Source organism: Nomascus leucogenys, chromosome 8 (assembly GCF_006542625.1).
Source record: "Nomascus leucogenys isolate Asia chromosome 8, Asia_NLE_v1, whole genome shotgun sequence".
NCBI classification, from domain to species: domain Eukaryota; kingdom Metazoa; phylum Chordata; class Mammalia; order Primates; family Hylobatidae; genus Nomascus; species Nomascus leucogenys.
Window position 1 is genome coordinate 26991568 of NC_044388.1, and position 24177 is coordinate 27015744.

The 24177-nt window shown below is 43.2% G+C and overlaps 1 protein-coding gene across 2 annotated transcripts in view; it reads left to right on the forward strand.

Annotated features, from left to right (window-relative positions):
* XPO7 (exportin 7) overlaps window positions 1-7132 on the forward strand; it is an 86734-nt gene extending 79602 nt beyond the window's left edge. Inside the window, exons 24-28 of one of the 2 annotated variants that reach the window (XM_030816892.1) lie at window positions 44-182; window positions 2663-2823; window positions 3767-3865; window positions 4451-4578; window positions 5534-7132. In XM_030816892.1, the coding sequence (XP_030672752.1) occupies window positions 44-182; window positions 2663-2823; window positions 3767-3865; window positions 4451-4578; window positions 5534-5627 (621 nt within the window). In that variant the 3' untranslated portion in view covers window positions 5628-7132. The remainder of the gene's footprint in view (window positions 1-43; window positions 183-2662; window positions 2824-3766; window positions 3866-4450; window positions 4579-5533) is intronic. The other variant, XM_030816893.1, reaches the window with a different exon arrangement.
* Window positions 7133-24177: the final 17045 nt, after the last annotated feature.

Here is a 24177-nt window from a genome sequence, read left to right on the forward strand (position 1 = left end):
GCATAGTGCCTAAGCTGATTTTCTTCCTCCTCCTCTCCCACAGGATTACCCCAAGCTCAGCCAGTCTTATTATTCACTACTGGAAGTCCTGACCCAGGACCATATGAACTTTATTGCAAGCCTGGAACCTCACGTCATCATGTATATTCTCTCTTCCATTTCTGAAGGACTTACTGCACTTGGTAAGCACCTGAGGGGTGTGGGTGAGTTGATGGGTTTGTTTTTTACCACTTAACTAAACAGAAAGAGAGAATCTTGCCCCAGTGTCCAAAAAGATCACCACTGCCTTGGGGGTTTGGCCATAACAATAGAGTATATAATGCACAGCACATGCTCATCCAGCAGACACTCACTGATTCCCCTCCTAAGTACAAGGCCCTGTGGAAGCACTGAGGATATGGTAATTAACAGCATATAGTCCCTGTCCTTAAGGGGCTTATCTGGTGGGTAGAACAGACACATGAACAAACAACTGCCTGTTTACCATACTTATCACTTAAACATTACAATAGGGGTGAGTACAAAGTGCTACACAAGCCCTCAAGAATACCTAGACTCCTGGTTGTGAGGAGGTCAGGATCAAGGAAGACTGGCTGGAAGACTTGGCATCAAAGCATAAACCTAAAAGCTGGACAGATGTTGCCCTGGTTAGCCAGGGAGGGTTCCTAGCAGCAGAGATAGCAAGCACTTGCACCTGTAGGCAAGAAAGAACCAGGAAATCCAGATGGCTGGCACACTAGTACAAAGGAATTAGGAATGAAATGAAGCTTTAGAGATAAGCAGGAGCAAATCTGGAGATCATGAAGGGGGCCCACCTGTAAGCCGTATTAGGCTGTTTGAATTCTGTCCTGAGGGCCGTGAAAGCTGGGGAAAGGTTTCATGCAGCTAGCTCCATAAGTTTTTTCATCCTAGTCCATATGGTTCCTGTCAACCATTTTGTTTCTAGGCTACCTTCCAACAATTTTTTTTTTTTTTTTTTTTTTTTTTTTTTTTTTGAGATGCAGTTGCTCTGTTGCCCAGGCTGGAGTGCAGTGGCGCAATCTCGGCTCACTGCAACCTCTGCCACCCGGATTCACGCCATTCTCCTGCCTCAGCCTCCCAAGTAGCTGGGACTATAGGCGCCCGCCACCATGCCTGGCTAATTTTTTTGTATTTTTAGTAGAGACAGGGTTTCACTGTGTTAGCCAGGATGGTCTCGATCTCCTGACCTCGTGATCCGCCTGGCTTGGCCTCCCAAAAGTACTGGGATTACAGGCATGAGCCACTGTGCCTGGCCCAACAATCTTAGTAGGTATATGTGTTCAGAGAATAAAACACATTTTTGTATTAGGCTGAGCAAAACGTAAGTAGGAAGATTAAGTCAACTGCCAAATAGTGATGATATATTGCAAATACACATAGACTGACTTTTGGATTGTCAACTGTGGTGAATTATCCATGCCTCTGTGCCACTTTGGTACACATTTACTTCCATCATTCTATCAGGGTGCATAGCCGTATCTAGTACAGTCCAGTCAAGGTATCAGCCCTTGCTTTGGAAGACTTTTTATGTCTTACTGAAAATACAGGGACCTGGCCAGGCGCGGTGGCTCACGCCTGTAATCCCAGCACTTTGGGAGGCTGAGGCGGGCAGATCACAAAGTCAGGAGTTTGAGACCAGCCTGGCCAATATGGCAAAACCCCGTCTCTATACAAAAATTAGCTCGGCGTGGTGGTGCGTGCCTGTAGTCCCAGCTACTCTGGAGGCTGAGGCAGAACAATCACCTGAACCCTTGAACCCAGGAGGTAGAGGTTGCAGTGAGCCGAGATCATGCCACTTCTGCACTCCAGCCTGGGTGACAGAACGAGACTTCGTCTCAAAAAAAAAAAAGAAAAAAGAAAAAGAAAGTAGAGGGACCTTTGCATAAACCATCAGTCCCGTAGGAATCAGAGACTTGCTTACTCTTTTAAGGGTTCAGCCCCTTAGTCCTTTGGCCTTACCTCATCAGAGTTCTGTCCACAGGTTGTGCTGTACTGTTCCCTTTGTAAAGAGGCATAGATGAGTCTGCAGCTCCCCCCAGAGATGCTTTGGAGATAAACAGATAATACAGCACACCCTGTTGTAACAAACCATAAACATTCAGAGGCTACATCATTCTGGGTTTAATTACATCCCACTGGTAACTCAGAGCATAGGCTCATACCCCAGGCTTCTTGGATTCTAATCACAGCTCCTGCAGTTACTAGCAGTTGATCCTTAGGCCGATGCATAACCTCTCCTAATTCTGGTTTCCTCATGTGTAAAACAGAAAACCTACTTCCTGAGTTCTTGAGAGGATAAATTAGAGATAACACCTATAAAGTACTTAGAACAATATCTGGCACAAAAGAAGCACTTGCTGAATCAAACTATTTGTTATTTTGTGTGAAGCAGAAGATGTACGTACATCCACAACACATTGAGCCAATAATTTCAGTATTCTTTATTACCACATACTCACTTTCAAACTTAGAAATTGAGCCCTACTGTACAATGAGGGTAAAAGGTTAACAGGAGTCATCTTGAGCAACTACCTCGGCTGAATTGGCCACAGTACCCTAATGGATCTCACCCAAAGATAGTCCATATTTGTCCAGGCCACCATCAGCAGCTCTGTCCTACCCCTACCTTTCTTTCTTGCAGACACCATGGTATGCACAGGCTGCTGCTCCTGCCTGGACCACATTGTGACATACCTCTTCAAGCAGCTGTCACGTAGCACCAAGAAGAGGACCACACCCCTGAACCAGGAGAGCGACCGCTTTCTGCACATCATGCAGCAGCATCCAGAGATGATCCAGCAGGTAAGAAAGTGGAGGCTTAGGAGGCAGTGATGGGGTGTCCGACAGAGGAAGGACCTCTGCAAGACAGGGGAGCCCACACACGATTAACATAACATCTCATCAGGTTCCTGCTGCTGAGATGAAGTCCATGTCTTAAAGTTGAGGTGGATTTTGAGTTTGCCAAGTAATCACTGGATGTAGATAAAACTCAGGTTCTGGATTATTCTTCTGAGTGTCACAATGACCCCTATGCCCTGGACCTGTCTCATGAGCACTATCCTCTTTCTGTGAAAATTACTTTGCCCATGCACTGCTATAAATAGAGCAGGAGTTAGCAGCATCCAGCTTTCTAAAGGCCTGTGTTCCTGTTTACAAAACAGGAAGAAGAATGCAAGACGGAAGGAAATAACTGGCCACAGAGAGATCAAGCCATATGCTTGCCCTTATTTTATTTGTATGTGCCTTGAAGTAACTTACAGAAATACATGCTAGATGAAAATAGATAAGGAAATGGGATCAGTAATTACTGAGATTTTAGCCAATCTTACCTTTGTCCACACTGTTCTGTAAAGAAGCAGTGAAATAATTCAGAACTCCATTACATTCCCAAGATGTCATAAAGCTGTCAACTCCGAGTACCTGGAAGGGATCATGCAAGGTGGTTTTGCTAACTGTAATTTTGTTTACGTGACCCCATCCCATTCCCCACAACTCAGGGTGACCTGGAAAGATCCATTTGTAAGTGAAGTAATCAAACCAATTTTAAGAACAAGAAAGGAAATGAATATCTTAGAAGAAAAGGTAACCTTGAAATAGAAGACTCAGATGAAGCTTCACAAACTGTTTGTCTGATTTACCCTATACAGAAAAGGCCTTCAGCCTAATATACTCCTGTATTTGGAATCTGTCGTTTTATCTTGGGTAGCAGTACATTAGGTCACTGCCTCAAATTCTCCATTTTCAGATGCTGTCCACGGTGCTGAACATCATCATCTTTGAAGACTGTAGGAACCAGTGGTCTATGTCCAGACCACTACTTGGCTTGATATTGCTTAATGAAAAGGTGAGAGAGCCAGCTCCCTGGTGCCAACCCTGAAGCAGTGGCAACCACCCACTTGCTGTCACCAAGCACTGGAAGAAATGTGTATAGAAACACCTCATGGTGGTGAAACAGGGAAAATGGGTCATTTACTGAGCATGTCCCATTTGTGCTTTCAGTATCACATAATCATTTAACTGTTAGAAGTCAGCACGTGTGGTAGCTCACAGACACAGGATAAAGAAGTGTTTCCCCTAGGCAGTAAGAGAAACCTTTCAAGGAAATAATGTACCTGGGTATCAGAGGACCTACGACCTAAGTTCCAGTTCTAGCTCTGCTATAAACAAGTCTTGAGATTCCAATAAAAGAAAGGTCTGGATCAGATGACCCTTTTAAAGTGCTTTACAATTTAAAAATTCTTGATTTTCTTAGTAGGATGAAGACATATTATCCCGCAAGTTCTTGCCTGAATTTTTTTTTTAAGTGTCCAATTTTAGTAGACTTTCCATTCCTCCTTAGAGAAGAACATTCTTCAACCCTGCAGATGACGGAGGGCTAATCTGCCTTCCCCTGCTTCTCTAACCTTCTGTTCCACTCCTTGCCCCACAGTATTTTTCTGACCTAAGGAACAGTATCGTGAACAGCCAGCCACCAGAGAAGCAGCAGGCCATGCACCTGTGTTTTGAGAACCTAATGGAAGGCATCGAGCGAAATCTTCTAACGAAAAACAGAGACAGGTGAGTATAGAGCGTCCTGCCTAGAAATCTCAGACAATTGCTATTTTTCAAATCAACGAAACAGGCAGTTCCTTTAAAGTCTTTGACAACTGTGTTTGGAGGCCATCTAAAGCAGTGCTATCCAATAGAAAAGTGAGCCATGTTAAACAGGCAAAATTCATTTTAATAATATATTTTATTTAACCCATTGTATCTAAAATATTATATCAGTGTGTAGTCAATATTTTAAAATTGTAGGTTTTCACATTCTTTTTGTACTACATTTTCAAAATCCTGTGTACTTTACATTTAACAGCATATCTCAGTTCATACGTTTTCATCAGAAATACTTGATCTGTATTTAGATTTCATAAATTTACAGTTGACAAAGTAGATTCCTATAATACCCAGATTGTTTCAAACACACCTAGGGACTGTCCAGTAACTGCATTGAGTATCTGGGCTTTGCAATTAACTTTTAAATTTTATTTAATTTTAATTAATTTAAAATAAGGCATTTTAATTTAAAATTAAGATGCAGTTGGGGAGCTGAATGTTAAATGGTATTTAATTTGGATTCATGTTCTCAGTCACACTGGCCATAATTCAGGGGCTCGGTAGCCATATGTGGTTAGCAGCTGCCCTATTGGACAGCACAGCACTACGCCACCTGGTCTTGCTGCATTAAGAAATGAGATGGCTTCATTGGCTTACTGCCCTCACGTGTGAGGGCAACTTCCTACCTCTGTCAGTGAGATTTCTTTTGTGCTGCCATGAGCCCAAGGTAGCCCTCAGGGCCCCAGATTTGACCAGCTCTCTAGCCAACTTGCTCTTAGAGTCTTAAGACTGAAATTAACTGATCTTTGAAACAGAACCCATCAATTCATACATTCTAATTCCCATGCTTAAAAAAAAAAAAGGCAAATACCTTTCCCCCCAACTCTCCTCCCCCAACCCACATGCATCCTCTCTGCAGGTTCACCCAGAACCTGTCAGCATTCCGTCGAGAAGTCAACGACTCGATGAAGAATTCCACTTATGGCGTGAATAGCAATGACATGATGAGCTGACACCTCCTTGGACTCTACCTGTACAGAGCAGCGTCCCTTTGGTTTGGCCCAGAGGAGCGAACAATTGCAAGGGAGAGGGCCTGGCTGTTCCTGGCTCTTTTCTCCAGGGGTATGGGGAAAATGGCAAAGGTCAACAAGCTACTTCCCCAGGGAATAGGGGTGTGAGTGCACTCACTAGGGGGCAGGGCGCTGCTGGTTCCTGGGGGACTGGGTGGGAAGGGTGGTGGGAGGAGATAAGAGACATAAACTGAGACTCCAGCCTCTCCTCCTGGGGCCACCCAAGTGGGGAGAACCCCTAGTGTCCTGCCACAACCTGCCTTGTATAAACATGTACATTTTTTCATAACATTTTGAACAAGGTTTATATTGACTCAAGTTTAAAAACAAAAAGTGTGACTGAAAAATTTTTACAGAGTCTAGTGCACCAATGCTGATGTGAGGGGTTGTGTATGCGAGTGACGAAAATGTGTATTCTGGTGGCCTGAAGCTTTACTGGACAAGGATGTGTGAGAGTGCAGAGATATATTTAGTGACACAGTAGAGAGGCAAAAAAAAAAAAAAAGCTAAAATTCCAAATGTATATTTTTTCGTATTGCCCTGTCCTCACCCAGAAATGATCACTTCCTGTTACTGTATTAACCCTTGTTATTAGGAACTCTAAGCCATGCCAGAACACCGTCCCTCCCCTTGGAACGTATAGATTCTGCCCTGGGTCCCTAGCCCCTTGCAGTGATAAATAACTCCAGCTAAAAGTGTTTGGTGTTCTTATCTCCATCCTCTTTCCTACTTTGCTTACCCTCATCCTCAGACAGATGCCTCTTGCTTTTAAAAGTTGGATTTAACGACGTGTTGTAGGGGTTCTTGGTCTCTGTGAAGGCAGAGACCAGAGAGAAGGAAGTGAGCCCACTGCTCTCCTGCGGAACAATGTGGGTGAGTCCACCAGAGGCCCTGCTGTGTGTGGCCAATAAATTTTAGTCTTCCCCAGCCCTCGAGGCAGTGTGTGTGGATGTATGTGTGTGGATATTTATATATGTACCCTGCACTCATGAATGTATGAACTGGAGGAAGTTACTACAGTGGAAGGGTTCTTAATAACAAGGTCTACCTAGCATGAAGTATTTAACATTCTCCCACCCCTTAAAAAATATACATTTTTATAAAATGAAAACCATAATAAATGTTTTGAATATTAAAAAAAGTAATAACCTACAGAGGAAAATTAATGGAGAAAGCTATTTGCCTTGTACTTTTTCCACAATTGTTGCTGCTAGTTGTACACATCTCTAGTTCAGCTCTTGCCCACGGGACACTCATCAATTAGGTTTTATTTTTATTTCTCTCCTCTACCCCCAGAAACAAGCCTGTTAATTTTTTTTCCTTCTCCTCTGGCGACTGTGTGATGAATCCTTTCTTGCGTGATCAGGTTGCGGATAGACTTGTAAGGGTGTTTGCTGCATACAGTGTAAGCATTGTGACCGCCAATAAACTTCAATGGTTTCTACTGACCTGGCTTCAGCAATCATGTCCAGTGTGCGTCCAAGGACATGTCTCACTCAAAACATGTGAAGATGTGTGAAACATTCTTAAAAGCCCGTGAATGACAGGGGCCCCTCCACCTGATCAAATTGACTTGTTTCTCATTGCTTGGAGTCTGACTCAGTTTCTTTCAAAAGTATAATATGATTGATATATCTGTCAACAAAACCAGTCACATGCTATTGTCCACAGCTATAAAGCAGAAGCCATTCTACCTCTCTGTTAGTTTTCAGATAATAACATGGCTACTAGCAGACATGTAGTAATTGAAGAAAGCCCAGTGTGTTAATGTTCTGACATCAGCTTCTCTGATGTGAGCTGGGTTTCATTCATTAGACTATGACAAGTTCATGGGCAAATGTTATCCCCCTGGAATACTTTGCAGACCTCACAGGCCAGATTTATCAAACGAAGAACACTTGTTAACAGAGACTACTTCTAACGCCTGCAGTATGTATTCAGAGTACCTGAGTATGAGGAAATTTGATTGCCAGAAACACAGAAAAGTATTAAGATACAGACAGGTATGTGTACCATAATGCAGATTTCCATCCCATGACTCTCGGGTGCTAGGGTGCCATTCTTGTCTGCCTTATGTAGATGTACCACTACCTTTGCAGTTTCAGCCTTCTGGGAACTGCTATAGCTGCCTCAGTCCTAAGTTATTTCAAAGGCAAAAAAAATTCTGATGGCTACAAGGCAAATGGAGTTGATTAATCTTAGCTAAATTCCATCTCTAAGCCTAACAGAAATATTTATTAAATGGTGAGTTTTCATTAATATGCATATACTTCTGACAACATGCCCCAGGGACCTGGAATTCTGATTCTATAGTTAAGTGACACAAAAATAACTTTCTCATGGATACTTGAAGAGGAGTCTCCTTTCCCCAACTATTTTGAGATGCTGATTAATCAGCAAAACCCCAGACCTCTCCCTTCCCTGGGCAAGAAACTCACCAGAGATGGTGGTCTCCTCAGTACAGCCCTGAGTGTAGTCCAGTCACAAGGAGCCATGATTAAAATCTTCCACAGCTTCATCGGTCTTAAACAGTGAAGCTGTTCCTTCCTCTGCCATGGTTAAAATCTTCCCCAACTTCATCAGACTTTTTAAACAGTGAAGCTTTTCCTTCCTCTGCCATGGTTAAAATCTTCTACAATTTCATCAGACTTTTTAAACAGTGAAGCTGTTCCCTCCTTTGCTGACAGTTCGAAGAGGGGGCACCAAATCACCTTTTGGTCAAAAATGATCAGTTAGCAATTTCATATGATTCAACCTAGTAAATGTAAAGTTGATTATCTGTAGATTTTGGTTTCCCCAGAAATCATGAGATTTTGTTCAGTCAAAACAAAAGTGTATTTGGGAATTTCTAGGCTTATTCCCCAGGCACTGTGTTTATCAAGTCAAGTGTCTTTAGATAGTGTTTCCTGACACAAACTGTGCCTTACATTGAAAACTTTCTTTACTATAGATTATTAAATTGTGTTTGTATGTGTTTTGTTGGCTCAGCCCAAATAAGGGTTATCTATTCCCACTAACGTGTAAATCAGACAAAGGAAGAAGGGATTTGGCCCAGGATTGCAATTTTAAGTTTTTAAGAAGTAATGACTTTGGGCAGAAGTGTCCATTTTCTAATGACAAGTGACAACCTAAGAAATAAGTTTTTCATTCTCTAAAACATTGGCTTTATTAAGAGACTTTTTCCCCTCCCTCCAACTCCCCAATGGAAAAAATGTTTTAGTACCTTTTGAAATTTCAAGTAAGTACATCAACAGACCACTTTCCAAAATATCCATGCTTGTGGGGTAACATGAATTAAATCTAGAAAGCCAGAAAAACTCCCTATATCATATTTGCCACCAGACAACCCTGTCTAGGCCAACCCTAGCCCAAGATTTTTGGCTAGACCTACAAGCCTAAATTGACATATAATGCTGCCAAAACTGTCAAATGCCAAAGGAAAGATAGTTATAGGGACCCTGTAAAAGCCACAAGTTTGTTGATTAGGCCTTGAAAAATGTAAGTGATTATAACTACTTAAAAGTCCTGGTGGTTCTTTAAATATTTTTTAAGTATTTGAAAGGATGAAAATGTGTTCATCAGCCATAATTAGATACTAGGTCATGTCTAAAAAGATTCTTGCCTCTGTAGCTTGTTCTCTGGGTCCATTACATTTATCTTGGGTGTCTTTACCCTGAACTCACTGGTCGGCTGCCACTTGGGTGCTTTTCAGGAAGAGCAGATCAACTAAAGGAATCAGCTGCCAGACAATGGGATGTGAGACTGTCAAGGTAGAGGATGAAATCAAGTTTGGAAAATCATTCCCCTTCCTCAGAAAAGCCTTCTGGTTCTCAGGACAGCCTGACTGCTACCCTTTGTCATCTGTTCATCAAATACTTATTCAGCATCTATTATGGGCCAGGTATCTTTTTGATGGTCAGCAATGGAAAAGGAAACTCAAAAGCAGAAAAAGTCATTTGCAAGGCAAATTTGTCTCCATTCTTCTGTTTTATGATCACTCAGTAATACAAACTGACTCTAAAACATAGTAAACAGTACTTACAAAAGCACCATGCACAATTATTTTAATTCTACTTGATAGCCATGAAGACAACTCAGCACACTTAAGCATACGGCAGCACCCATATGGCCTAAAAGAATGGCAAGTGGGGAATCTCTTAACCCTTGGTATTGAATCACAAAGTTAACAAGTCAGAGCCTCTGGATTCAAGGTCGGGAAGACAGACTCACAGGATACAAACTAACTAATGGACAGTGGATCAAGACTTAATGTAAAGCTCAGAAAGGCCAATAAAGAGTCTAACAGTTACTCCCTACAGCTAGTGAAAGGGTGGGAGAATGTAAGAGCCGTGGTCTCAGTCAGAAAACCCAAACCTCTCCCCAGCTGACTATACTGTGTAATGAAGGGAAAGCATCCTCTCAAGGCCAAATTAATTCAACTGGAAAATGGTTCAGAGTGCCAACTAAGATGATGGAAACAAAACCACTTTTAACTTTAGAACAGTGCAAGCCATTATTTCATTAGGAAACTAGGTATCTACCCTTTAACACTTTGCAGTCCAGGGCGTGTGTCATAAATTAAAAACTTTTATCAGCCAAGCTACGAATGCTGCACCAGAATTCATACATTCAACTATGTGGATGCAACCGCCATCTCTGCCTCCACATCCTACCTCCGGCCTTTGCGGGTCTGCAGAACCCTCTCTTGTCAGTCTAAATTTACATGCCCTTTGCTTGTCTACCCTTTTCTAGACCCCAAATCGGACCTAATCCCTCAAGTCTCCCCTTACTGTGCCCGTTCCTAAGAGCCTTAGGGCCCACCTTCTCTTCTGTTTGGAGTGTTCCTAACCCCAACCCCTGCCTGTCCCAGTAGCCAAAGTGTGCTCCTTACAAGCTGGGCCCAGACCATGGGCCCATAGTAGAAAGGGGGCCAGGAATGGTGGCTCATGCCTGTAATCCCAGCATTTTGGGAGGCCGAGGCAGGAGGATCTCGAGCCCAGGAGTTCAAGACCAGACTGGGCAACATGGGGAGACCCCGTCTCTATTTTTCAAAAATAAAACTAGTGGTAGAGGGAACACTTCCCAGCTCACTTTGAAATAAGCAGTTTCCAAGTGTCGCTGTCATGACCAGCGACAAGGATGTGCAGTTTCTGGGGAATGTACAGTAAGGGGAGCGGTGGAATTAATTTGGGTGAAGCCCCTGCAGAGAGACTCCAGACTGTCTGGTTTATGCGGATTAACCTCACATCGCTGCCATAGCTCGCTACGACAATGAAAAGAGCAAAAGCTATTGACAGCATCCCGCCTGCACTCTACGAAAGAAAGGGTGAGTTAGCACCCCACCCGGCCTGACCTCCCGGACCAGCGCCGCAGCCCCGGAAATAATTTCGCGAGTTTCTTCCACCGGGAGGTGGCGCCTGCGCACTCAGGTGCCCACGCCCTCTGTTCCGGCTCTCCCCCAGCTTTCGCCGCCGCGCGCAGGCGCAGTCCGGAGTCGGTCCTGGCCGGGGATTCTAGTGTTGCAGCTGGAAGAGCGAGGTCTTAATTGCTTTGCGGGAGCGTTCCTGGGGGAGTCCAGAGCTGGGTTCCTGCGGCCCTTGGGCCCCCACGGCGCCGGGTGCCTGGCAGAGGTTTAAGTTCACACGCACCGTGGCACGCAGCAGGCAGCCGCAGTGCTAATCAGCGGCGCTGTTCCCGGGCTGGGTGCAGCTGCTAAGGACAAGGCCCTGCTCCGAAGAACGCGGTGGCGCGGGGATACCCTGAAAGGGACAGCCATGGCGCACACGGGATGCCCTAGGGTTCGTGGGAGGGCATGCAGGCGCAGCCCCCACAGGGCTTGGCCCGCCGGAGAAGGCAGAGGAGAGCACTCGAGGCTGCACAAATGGTGTGGCCAGAGGGAAGGTGCAGCCTTGTGTGTGTCTGGATGAGGGCTGGGCATAGGAGTTTGGTATTTGATCCTGAAAGCTCTGCATTTCCAAAGGCCACTTGGCAAAGCAGCCTGGTGACCAGTCTTTGTTTAGCCCACCAGCTAGTGGGGAATACGGACTTGGACCAAGACAAGGACTGCGGGGAGAGTTGGGCGATGTTAGGAGAGGAGGGCTTTGTGATCAGTTGCATTTGGAGTAAAGAAGATTCTAGTATGATTCCCAGGTTCCAGGATAGAGCAACAACTGAGTAAGGAAGAGGGAGTGTGGAGCACTTTGGGGATGAGGGTGCAGGAGAGAAGGCGCCGCGCTGGGTGAGCCTGAATGGGACTCCCATCCGAAGAGAATTCCCTGCTCTTGCAGGCAGAGCGCTGGGGAGATTGCTACAGAAGAAAATGCCAGTCCCACAAAATCTCAGAAAATAGTAGAAAGGGGGCCAGGAATGGTGGCTCATGCCTGTAATTCCAGCACTTTGGGAGGCCGAGGCAGGAGGATCTCTGGAGCCCAGGAGTTCAAGACCAGACTGGGCAACATGGGGAGACCCCTTCTCGATTTTTCAAAAATAAAAATAGTGGTAGAGGGAACACTTCCCAGCTCACTTTGAAATAAGCAGTTTCCAAATACCAAAACCACAGACATTAAAGAGAAAAACAAAACCTTTTTAGACCACTATCCTTCATGAACATAGATGCAAAACTCCTTAACAAAATAGAAACAAGTCAAATCCAACAGTACATAAAAAAAGTGGCTGGGCACAGTGGCTCACACCTGTAGCGCCAGCACTTTGGGAGGCTTAGGTGGAAGGATGACTTGAGTTCAGGAGATGGAGACAAGCCTAGACAACATAGTAAGACCCCATCCCTACAAAAAATGAACAAGACTCATGAGCATGTTGGCACTTGCCTCTGGTCCAGCTACTCTGGAGGCTGAGGTGGGAGGGTCACTTAAGCCCAGGAGGCCAAGGCTGCAGTGAGCTATGATCCCAACACTGCACTCCAGCCTGGGTGACAGAGCAAGACCCTATCTCAAAACCAAAAAACACTGGGGGGAAGGGGAGGCATATAAAATGACCAATGGGATTGATCCTAGGGATGCAAGGTTGGTTTGACTTTTTTTTAATAAATGTAATTAACCACATAAAATAAAGGATAAGTAATGGATCATCTCAATAGATAAAAATGTGACAAAATTTAATATCCATCCATGATTAGAAAAGAACTCAGCAAACTAGGAATAGAAAGAAAACAATTCAATAAAAGACATCTATGAAAAACCAACCATTAACAACATACTTAAAGGTGAAAGACTGAATGATTCCCCTAAGATCATGAATAAGGCAAGGTTGCCTGTTCTCACCACTTCTATTCAGCCTTGTGCTAGAGGTTCTAACCAGAGCAAAAAGGCACAAAAAAGAAATGAAAGGCACACAGATAAGAAAGGAAAAAGTAAAACTGTCTTTATTCACAGGTGTCATGATTTGAGGTGTAAAAAAGCTATTGTAACAAGGGAATTTAGCAAAATCACAGAAGGTCAACATACAAACAATTTTGTTTCTTTATACCAATGATAAACAATTACAAGGTGAAATTTTTAAATATGTACCTGAATCTTAGCTGAGAATGTTTTTTAAAAAAAATTAATTAGCAAAATATATACCATTTGTTGTGGCATCCAAAAACACGAAATACATAAGAATAAATTTAACAAGATATGTGCCATATCTGTACACTAAAATCTATAAACCATTGCTGAGGAAAATTAAAGATTTTAATTGGTGTAACATGTTTGTGGATTGGATGAATACAGTTTGTGATGTCAAGTCACAATAAAAATCCCAAGAGGTTTTTTTGTAGCAACAAGTTGAATCTTACATTTATATGAAAATGCAAAGAATCTGGAATAACCAAAACATTTTTGAAATAGAAGAATCCTAACTCATGCTACCTAGTTTCAAGGTTTACTATAAAGATATAGTAATCAAGACAGTGTGGCATTGACACTAGGATAGGATAGACATACAGATCAGTGAAGCAGAATAAAGTCCAAAAACAGAACAACATATGTGGTTATTTGATTTTCAACAAAGATCCCAAAGTAATTCATTAGGAAAAGATTATGTCTTCCAAAAATAGTACTGGAGGAACTGGATATGCAGTTGAGGGGAAAAATAAACTGATCCTTATCTAACACCATACACAAAAGTTAACTTAAAATGTATGATAGATGTAAAAGGTAAAATATTTCTAGAAGAGAACTTAAAACAAAAACAACTTTCATTACTTTGAGTTAAGCCAAGATGTCTTTAAGACACCAAAACCATGAGCCATAAAAGAAAAAAGAACTTCAAAGTTCAAATTTTCTGCACTTCAAAACACACTATTTTTAAAACGAAACAGCAAGCCACAGATCGGAGTGAAAAAAATCTTTGCACATATATATTTGACACAAAACAGGTATCTAGTAAATATAAAAAAAAGAAGGGCCAGGTGCAGTGGCTCACACCTGTAATCCTAGCACTTTGGGAGGCCAGGGTAGAAGGATCCCTTGAGCTCAGGAGCTCAAGATCAGCCTGGGCAATATAGTGAGACCTCATTTCTACAACAATAACAAAAAATTTAATTAGCCAAGCATGGTGGTGCATTCCTGTAATTCCAGCTAGTTGGGAGGCTGAAGTGGGAGGATCACTTGAGGCAGGGAGGCAGAGCCTGCAGTGAGCCATGATGTTACCACAGCACTGCAGCCTGGGCAACAAAGCAAGGCCTTGTCTAAAAAAAAATAAAAGAAGAAAAAAGAAACACACACACACACATAAAACTCACGAAGAATAACCCAACTTTAAAATGGGCAAAATAGTTGAACATGCATTTTGTAAAATTTACAAATGACCAGTAATCACCTTGAAAAGAAGCTCAAAATCACTTGTCATCAAGAAAATGCAAATAAAAACCACAATGAAATGCCACTATACATCCACTAGAATGGCTAGAATTAAGAACACTGAATGCCAACTGTTGGCAAAGATGTAGAATAATTAGAATTCTTACACATTGGCTGGGTGCGGTGGCTCACGCCTGTAATCCCAGCACTTTGGGAAGCCGAGGCGGGTGGATCACAAGGTCAAGAGATGGAGACCATCCTGGCCAACATGGTGAAACCCCATCTCTACTAAAAATACAAAAATTAGGTTGGGCAGAGTGGCTTACACCTGTAATCCCGGCACTTTGGGAGGCTGAGGTAGGTGCATCACAAGGTCAGGAGTTCAAGACCATCCTGGACAAGATGGTGAAACCCGGTCTCTACAAAAAATGCAAAAATTAGCTGAGCGTGGTGGTGGGCGCCTATAATCCCAGCTACTCAGGAGGCTGAGGCAGAGAATTGCTTGAACCTGGGAGGCAGAAGTTGCAGTGAGGTGAGATTGCATCACTGCACTCCAGCCTGGGCGACAGAGTGAGACTCCGTCTTGAAAAAAAAAAAAGTACAAAAATTAGCTGGGTGTGGTGGTGCATGCCTGTAGTCCCAGCTACTCGGGAGGTTGAGGCAGGAGAATCGCAAGAATTTTTATACATTATATGTAGAAATGTAAAATGGTACAGCATAGCCAGACATGGTGGCACATGCCTGTAGTCGCAGCTACACAGGAGGCTGAGGTGAGAGGATCACCTGAGCCCAGGGAGGTCAAGGCTACAGTGAACCATGATCATGCCACTGCACTCCAGCCTGGTCAACAGAGTGAGAACCTGTCTCAAATATAAAAATAATAAATAAAAGGGTACAGCATGTCAAAGTAGTTTTGCAGTTTCATATAAAGCTTAACATATGCTTACCATATATCCAGCAATTCTGCTCCTAGATGTTTACCCAAGAAAAGTTAAAACATATATCCAAAGGCTTGCTCTCAAATATTCATAGCCGTTTTATTCACAATTGTTTAAAACTGGAAAGTTCCCAAATGTTCACCAACAGGCCTGTCTGACAGGGACTTACTGCAAGGAATTGGCTCATGTGATTATGAGCACCAAACAGGAGAGTCTGAAATCTGTAGGGCAGGCCATCAGGAAGAGCAGCTTGGAAGATGGAGAGGAGCAAGGACCTGAAGCTGCAGTCCCCAGGCAGGACTTCAGGAAAACCTCGCTTCTGTTCCTGAGGTCTTTCAACTGATTGGGTGAGGCATACTCACATCATCAAGGGTAATTCCTTTAACTCAAAGTCAATGAATTGTAGATGTTAATCACATCCACAGATTACCTTGATAGCAACACATAGATTAATATTTGCTTCAATAACTGGGTCAATAGCCTAGTCATGTTGACACATAACACTAACGGGCAGATGACTGGATAGACCAATTGTGGGATACTCCTCAACCAAAACCAGAAACAAACTACTGATACAAGCACCAGTATAAATAGATAAATCTCAAACACATTTTGCTTAGCAAAAAAAAGGCCAACAAAAAGACCCTGTAGGATTCTACTTATATGAAGTTCTAGAACAGGCAATACTAATCTGTAATGTCAGAAAGCAGATTAGCATTTGCCTAATGCCAATTAGGCATGGCAGGGGGCGGCGTAGGGGGCATTGACTGCAAAGGGAAACAAGGAAAGTAGGAAGGGACAATGGAAATTATATCTTGACTGGGGTGATGCTACATGGGTGTATACATTTGTCACAACTCTTTAAACTATACAGTTAAAATGAATGCAGTTTTGTGGGTTTTTTTAGACAGGGTCTCACTCTGTCACTGGAGTGCAGTGGTGTGACCACAGCTCACTGCAGCCTCAAACTCCCAAGCTCAAGTGATCCTCCCACCTCAGCTCCCAAGTAGCTAGGACGACAGGAGCGTGTCATACCACCTGGCTAATCTTTTTCTCCTAATTTTTTTTTAAACGGAGTCTCACTCTATCGCCCAGGCTGGTCTTGAACTCCTGACCTCAAGCCATCATCCTGTCTTGGCCTCCCAAATTACTGGGAATACAGGCGTGCGCCATTGTGCCCATTCAAGTGCAGTTTTTTTGTATATAAATTATTTTTCAATAAAGTTAATTTAAAAAGAATAAGCTAATTCCTGCACAGCAGAAGCCCGGCTCATGCCAAAGAGATAGATCCAGTTCCTCTGGCACCATTTTAGAAAAGACCACCCAGGCCGGCACAGTGGCCCATGCCTGCAGTCCCAGCACTTTGGGAGGCCGAGGCAGGCAGATTGCTTGAGGCCAAGAATTTGAGACCAGCCTGGTCAACCTGGCTGTACTAAAAATACAAAAACTTAGCTGGGTGTGGTGGTACATGCCTGTAATCCCAGCTACTCAGGAGGCTGAGGCATGAGAATCACTTGAACCTGGGAGGCAAAAGTTGCAGTGAGCCGAGATGACACTACAGCACTCCAGCCTGGGGGACAGAGTGAGACTCCATCAAAAAAAAAAAAAAAAAAAAGGAAAGAAGGGAGGGAGGGAGGGAGGGAGAAAGAAAAAGAAAGATAGATGGACAAGACCTAGACATTTTTCCAAAAAGACAAACAGCCAACAGGTGTATGAGAGGATGCTTCAACCTCACTAACCATCAGAGAAATGCAAATCAAATCACAGTGGATATCATCTACCACCTGTTAGGACAGGTATTATTTAAAAAAACAAAAAATAGGCCTGGTGCAGTGGCTCACGCCTGTAATCCCAGTACTTTGGGAGGCCAAGGCGGGTGGATCACGAGGTCAGGAGATCAAGACCATCCTGGCTAACACGGTGAAACCCTGTCTCTACTAAGAAATACAAAAAAAATTAGGCGTGGTGGCAGGTGCCTGTAGTCCCACCTACTTGGGAGGCTGAGGCAGGAAAATGGTGTGAACCTGGGAAGTGGAGGTTGCAGTAGCTGAGATCGCACCACAGCACTCCAGCCTGGGCGACAGTGCGAGACTGTCTAAAAAAAGAAAAAAAAAATGGTGGCCCACGCCTGTAATCCCAGCACGTTGAGAGGCCAAGGCAAGAGGATCACTTGAGCTCAGGAGTTCAAGACCAACCTGGGCAACATAGTGAGACCCCAACTCTACAAAAAAAAAATCAAGAAATGTGCTGGGCATAGTGGTGCACACCTATAGTCCCAGCTACTCAGAAAGTTGAGGCAGAAGCATCGCTTGAGCCCAGGAGGTCAAGGTGGCAGTAAGTCGTGATCATGCCACCACACTCCAGCCTGGACTCCAGAGGGAGACCCTGCCTCAAAAAAAACAAAACAATTGGTGAGGATGTGGAGAAACAGGAACATTTGTACATGCTTGGTGGGAATGTAAAAGCTGCTAAGGGAAAGAGTATGGAGGTTCCTCAAAAAATTAAAAATAGAGGCCAGGCATAGTGGCTCATGCCTATAATCCTGGTGCTTTGGGAGGCCAAGATGGGAGGATTGCTTGAGGCTAGGAATTCAAGACTAGCTTGGACAACATAGCAAGACCCTGTCTCTCCAAAAAAAAAAAAAAATTAGCCAGACATGGTGGTGCACACCTGTAGTCCCAGCTACGTGGGAGGCTGAGGTGGGAGGATCGTTTCAGCCTAGAAGTTCAAGGCAGCAGTGAGCCATGATCACACTGCACTCCAGCATGAGTGACAGAGTGAAATCTGTCAGCAAGAAAATTAAAAATCGAATTACCTATGTTCCAGGAATCCCACTCCTGACCATATATCCAAAGGAAATGAAATCAGAATCTCAAAGGGATATCTGCACTTTTGTGTTCATGACAGCATTATTCACAATAGCCAAAATATGAAAACAGCTTAAACACCCACTGATGGATGCAGGATATAGAAAATAGTACATACATACAATGGTATATTATTTAGCCTTGAAAAAGAAGGCAATTCTGTCATCTAGGACAACATGGCTGGACCTGGAGGGCATTATGTTTAATGAAATAAACCAGACACAGAAAGACAAATGTGCATGATCTCACTCATGTGGGATCTAAAATAGTCAAAATAACGAAAGCAAGGAGTATAGGAATGGTTGCCAGGCACTGGGAGGAGAGGAAAACGGGGAGGTGATGGTCAAAGTGTACAAAGTTTCAGTTATGCAAGATAAATCTGGAGTCCAGTATGCAACACAGTGTCTAGAACTAACAATACTTAGTAAGTACAGTAGTATACTTACTATGCTAAAAGAATAGATCTTACATTAAGTGTTCTTAAGTGGCTCACACCTGTAATCCCAGCACTTTGGGAGGCTGAGGCAGGTGGATCACCTGAGGTCAGGAGTTCAAGACCAGCCTGACCAACATGGTGAAACCTCGTCTCTACTAAAAATACAAAAATTAGCTGGGCATGGTGGTGGGCGCCTGTAGTTCCAGCTACTCGGGAGGCTGAGACAGGAGAATGGCTTGAACCTGGGAAGCAGAGGATGCAGTGAGCTGAGATCACGCCACTGCACTCCAGCCTGGGCAACAGAGCGAGACTCCATCTCAAAAAACAACAACAACAAAAGACAGACAAACAAACAAAAAACAATAATAATAATAAAGAAGGCAAGGGAAAACTTTGGGAGATGATGCATATGTTCATGGCCATGATGGTGGTGAGGGTTTCATAGGCGTATATTTATCCCCAAACTCAACAAGATGTATACCCTAAATATGTACAGCCTTTTACACATCAATCATACCTCATTAAGGTGGTTTAAAAAAAAAAAAAAAAGTCAGTGAACTTTATATATGGATGAGAAGTTTCCTAGGTGGAATTGTAGGGTAAGAATACCAGGAGAGACAAAAACCATACGATCATCTCAATAAATGCAGAAAAAGCATTTGATAAAATTCTACATCCCTTCATGATAAAAACTCTCAACAAGTTATGCATACACATAATATGTCTTAACATAATAAAGGCCATATATGACAAACCCACAGCTAACATACTGAACGGGAGAAAGCTGAAAGCCTTTCCTCTAAGAACTGGAGCAAGACAAGGATGCCCACCTTCACCAGTCATATTCAACACAGTTCTGTAAGTACTAGCCAGAACAACCAGGTAAGAGAGAAATAAAAGGCTTCTAAACTGGAAAAGAAGGGGCCAGGTGCAATGGCTCACGCTTGTAATCCCAGCACTTTGGGAGCCCAAGGTGGGCAGATCACTTGAGCTCAGGAGTTCAAGACTGGCCTGGCCAACATGGTGAAACCCCATCTCTATTAAAAATACAAATATTAGCTAGGCATGGTGGCCGGCACCTGTAATCCCAGCCATTCAGGAGATTGAATAAGGAGGTTCGATTGGACCCAGAAGGCAAAAGTTACAGTGAGCCAAGATCACGCCCCTGCACTCCAGCCTGGGAGTCAGAGTAAGACTGTCTCAAAATAAAGGAAAACAATAGGCCAGACACGGTGGTTCACACCTGTAATCCCAGCACTTTGGAAGGCCGAGGTGGGCGAATCACGAGGTCAGGAGATCGAGACCATCCTGGCTAACACGGTGAAACCCCGTCTCTGCTAAAAATCCAAAAAAAAATGGCTGGGCGCCGTGGCGGGCGGCTGTAGTCCCAGCTACCTGGCAGGCTGAGGCAGGAGAATGGCGTGAACCCAGGAGGCGGAGCTTGCAGTGAGCAGAGATCGTGTCACTGCACTCCAGCCTGGGCGACAGAGTGAGACTCCACCTCAAAAAAAATAATAATAAAATAGGCCGGTACGTGGTTTACGCCTGTAATCCCAGCACTCTGGGAGGCCGAGGCGGGCGGATCACCTCAGGTCGGGAGTTCGAGACCAGCCTGACCAACATGGAGAAACCCCATCTCTACTAAAAATACAAAATTAGCTGGGCGTGGTGGCGCATGCCTGTAATCCCAGCTACTCGGGAGGCTGAGGCAGGAGAATTGCTTGAACCCAGGAGGCGGAGATTGTGGTGAGCTGAGATCGTGCCATTGCACTCCAGCCTGGGCAACAAGAGCAAAACTCCATCTCAGAAAATAAATAAATAAATAAATAAATAAATAAATAAATAAATAAATAAATAAAATAAAAAGAAATTGGAAAAGAAGTCAAATTGTCTCTCTTTGCAGACATGATCTTATGTATAGAAAAGCCTAAACAATCTACTGAAAAAACTCCTAGAACTGATAAACAAATTCAGTGAAGTTGCAAGATACAAAAATCAACACAGGAAAAGTAGCGTTTCTATACACCAATAATAAAATAGAAATCAAGAAAGTGATCCCATTTACAAGAGCTACAAAAAATAAAGTCCCAAGGAATAAAGGTTAACCAAGGAAGTGAAGGACCTCTACAACAAAAACTACAAAACACTGATGAAGGAAATTGGAAAGGGCACAAAAAAATGGAAAGACATCCCATGCTCATGGATTGGAAAAATTAATATTGTTAAAATGGCCATACTATGGCTAGGCATGATGATTGGTGCCTATAATCCCAGCACTTTGGGAGGCCTAGGAGGGAGGATCACTTGAGCCTAGGAGTTCAAGACAAGCTTGAGCAACATAGCGAGACACAACAAAAAAATTTTAAAAATTAGCCAGGCGTGGTGGTACACACCTTGTAGTGCCAGCTACTCAGGAGGCTGAGGCAGGAGGATCGCTTGAGCCCAGGAGTTCAGGGTTACAGTGAGCTATGATTGTGCCTCTGCACTCTAGCCTCGGCAACAGAGCGAGACCCTGCCTGAAAAATAAATAAATAAGTTTTAAAAATAAGAAATAAAAATAAAATTAAATTTAAAAGGCCACACTACCCAAAGCAATCTACAGATTCAGCGCAATCCCTATCAAAATACCAATGACACACTTCACAGAAACAGAAAAGACAGTCCTAAAATTTGTATAGAATCACAAAAGACTCCAAATAGCCAAAGCAATACTGAGCAAAAAGAACAGAGCTGGAGGCATCACCCAGACTTCGAAATATACTACAGGGTGGGCAAGCTCATGCCTGTAATCCCAACACTTCTGGAGGCCAACGTGGGTGGATCACTTGAGCAGAGGAGTTTGAGACCAGCCTGGACAACATGGAGAAACCACATCTCTACCAAAAAAAAAAAAATAGTAGCCAGGCATTGTGGCACACACCTATAGTCCCAGCTACTTCAGAGGCCGAGGTGGGAGAATCACTTGAGTCCAGAGGTGGAGGCTGCAATGAGCTGAAATTGCTACTGTACTCCAACCTGGGACATAGAGCAAGACCCTGCCTCAAATATAAATATAAATATTATGCACTACAAAGCTATAGTAACCAAACAGCATGGTATTGGTATAAAAACAGACACAGACCAATGGAAAAAAATGGAGAACCCAGAAATAAGTCTATGTACTTATCACAAACTGATTTTTTGACAAAGGCACCAAGAACATACATTGGGAAAAGGACATCTTCTTTAATAAATGGTGCTGGGAAAACTGGATACTGATAAGAAGAAGAAAAGTAGACCCCATCTGTCGTCACATACAAAAATCAATTCAAAATGGATTAAAGACTTAAACGTAAGGCCTGAAACTATAAAACTACTAGAAGAAAACCTAGAAGAAATGCTTCAGGACATGGGTCTAGGCAAAGATTTTATGGCTAAGACTTCAAAAGCACAGGCAACAAAAACAAAAATAGACAAATAAGACTGTATTAAACCAAAGGCGTCTGCACTGCAAAGAAACAGTCAACAGAGTAAAAAGACAACCTGCAGAATTGGAGAAAATATTTGCAAATTATTCATCGACCAAGGGACTAATATCCAGAATATACAAGGAATACAAATGACTCAACAGCAAAAAACAATAATATTAAGTGGGCAAAGGACATGAATAGACATTTCTCAAAAGAAAACAAATGGCCAACGGGCATACGAAAAAATGCTCAGCTGGGTGCAGTGGCTCACACCTGTAGTCCCAACACTTTGGGAGGCCAAGGCGGGCGGATCACAAGGTCAAGAGATCGAGACCATCCTGGCCAACATGGTGAAACCCAGTCTCTACTAAAAATACAAAAATTAGCTGGGCATGGTGGCATGCACCTATAGTCCCAGCTACTCGGGAGGCTGAGGCAGAAGAATTGCTTGAACCCAGGAAGCAGAGGTTGCAGTGAGTCAAGATCACGCCACTGCACTCCAGCCTGGCGACAGAGCGGGACTCCGTCTCAGAAAAAAAAAAAAAAGCTCAACATCACTAATCATCAGAGAAATGCAAATCAAAACCACAATGAGATATCATCTCACCTCAGTTAGAATGGCTGTTATCAAAAAGACAAATGCTAGCAAGCAGGTGCAGAAAAGGGAACTCTTATACACTGTTGGTGGGAATGTAAGTTAGTACAGCCATTACGGAAAGCAGTATGGAGATTTCTCAAAAAACTAAAAATTGAACTATCCCATGATTCAACAGTTCCACTACTGGGATAAATAACCCTAGAGATACTGATTCCTAGGAAATCAGTACCTGATTTCCTTTCCTTTGGATAAATAACCCAGGAGTGGGATTGCTGGATCATATGGTAGTCCTATTTTTAGTTTTATGAGAAATCTCCTTACTGCTCTCCATAATGGAAATCAGTATCCAAATGAAAGGAGAGATATCTGCACGCCCTTGTTTACTGCAGCACTATTCCAAGAGCCAAGATATGGAATCAACCTAAGTGTCCATCAACAGGTGAATGGAAAAAGAAAATGTGGTACCTATACACAATGGAATATATCCAGCCATAAAAAAAATATGGAAGCCCTGTCATTTGCAGCAAGATGGGTGGAACTGGAGGTCATTATGTTACATGAAACAAGCCAGACACAAAAAGACAAATTTCACATGTTCTCACTCATGTGAGAGCTAAAAAAAAAGGTAGAATTAATGGGAGTAGAGAGTAGAATGATGGTTACTAGAGGCTGGGAAGTGGGGGCGGGGGGAGGATGAGGTTGATTAATGGGTACGAACATACTGTTTGATAGAAATAAGATAAATTGAAATAAGAAATAATAAAAAATAAGTTGATAGTACAGTAGGGTGACTACAGTTAACAATAATTTATTGTATATTTCAAAATAGCTAGAAGAGAAGATTTGAAATGTTTCCAACACAAAGAAATGATAAATGTTTAGCTGGGCCCAGTGGCTCATGCCTGTAATCCCAGCATTTTGGGAGGCCTAGGCAAGAGGATCACTGAGGTCAGGAGTTCGAGACCAACCTGGCCAACATGGTGAAACCCCATCTCTACTAAAAATATGAAAATTAGCTGCGCATGGTGGTGGGCACCTATAAACCCAGCTACTTGGGAGGCTGAGGCAGGAGAATCGCTTGAACCCGGGAGGCAGAGGTTGCAGTGAGCTGAGATCGCACCACTGCACTCCAGCCTGGGTGATGAGAGTGAAACTCTGTCTCCAAAAAAAAAAAAAAAGAAAAGAAATAATGTCGAAGGTGATGGATACCCCAGTTACCCTGATTTGCTCATTACACGTTGTGTGCAAGTATCAAAACATCATATGTACCCCATAAATATGTACAATTAATATGTATCAGTTAAAAAAGTTAATGAGGATGGTACCAATATTACAGCCTCGTTTAGCAGATGAGGAAACTGAGGCACTGAGACATGAATTAACACACCTGAAATCACAGAGCAG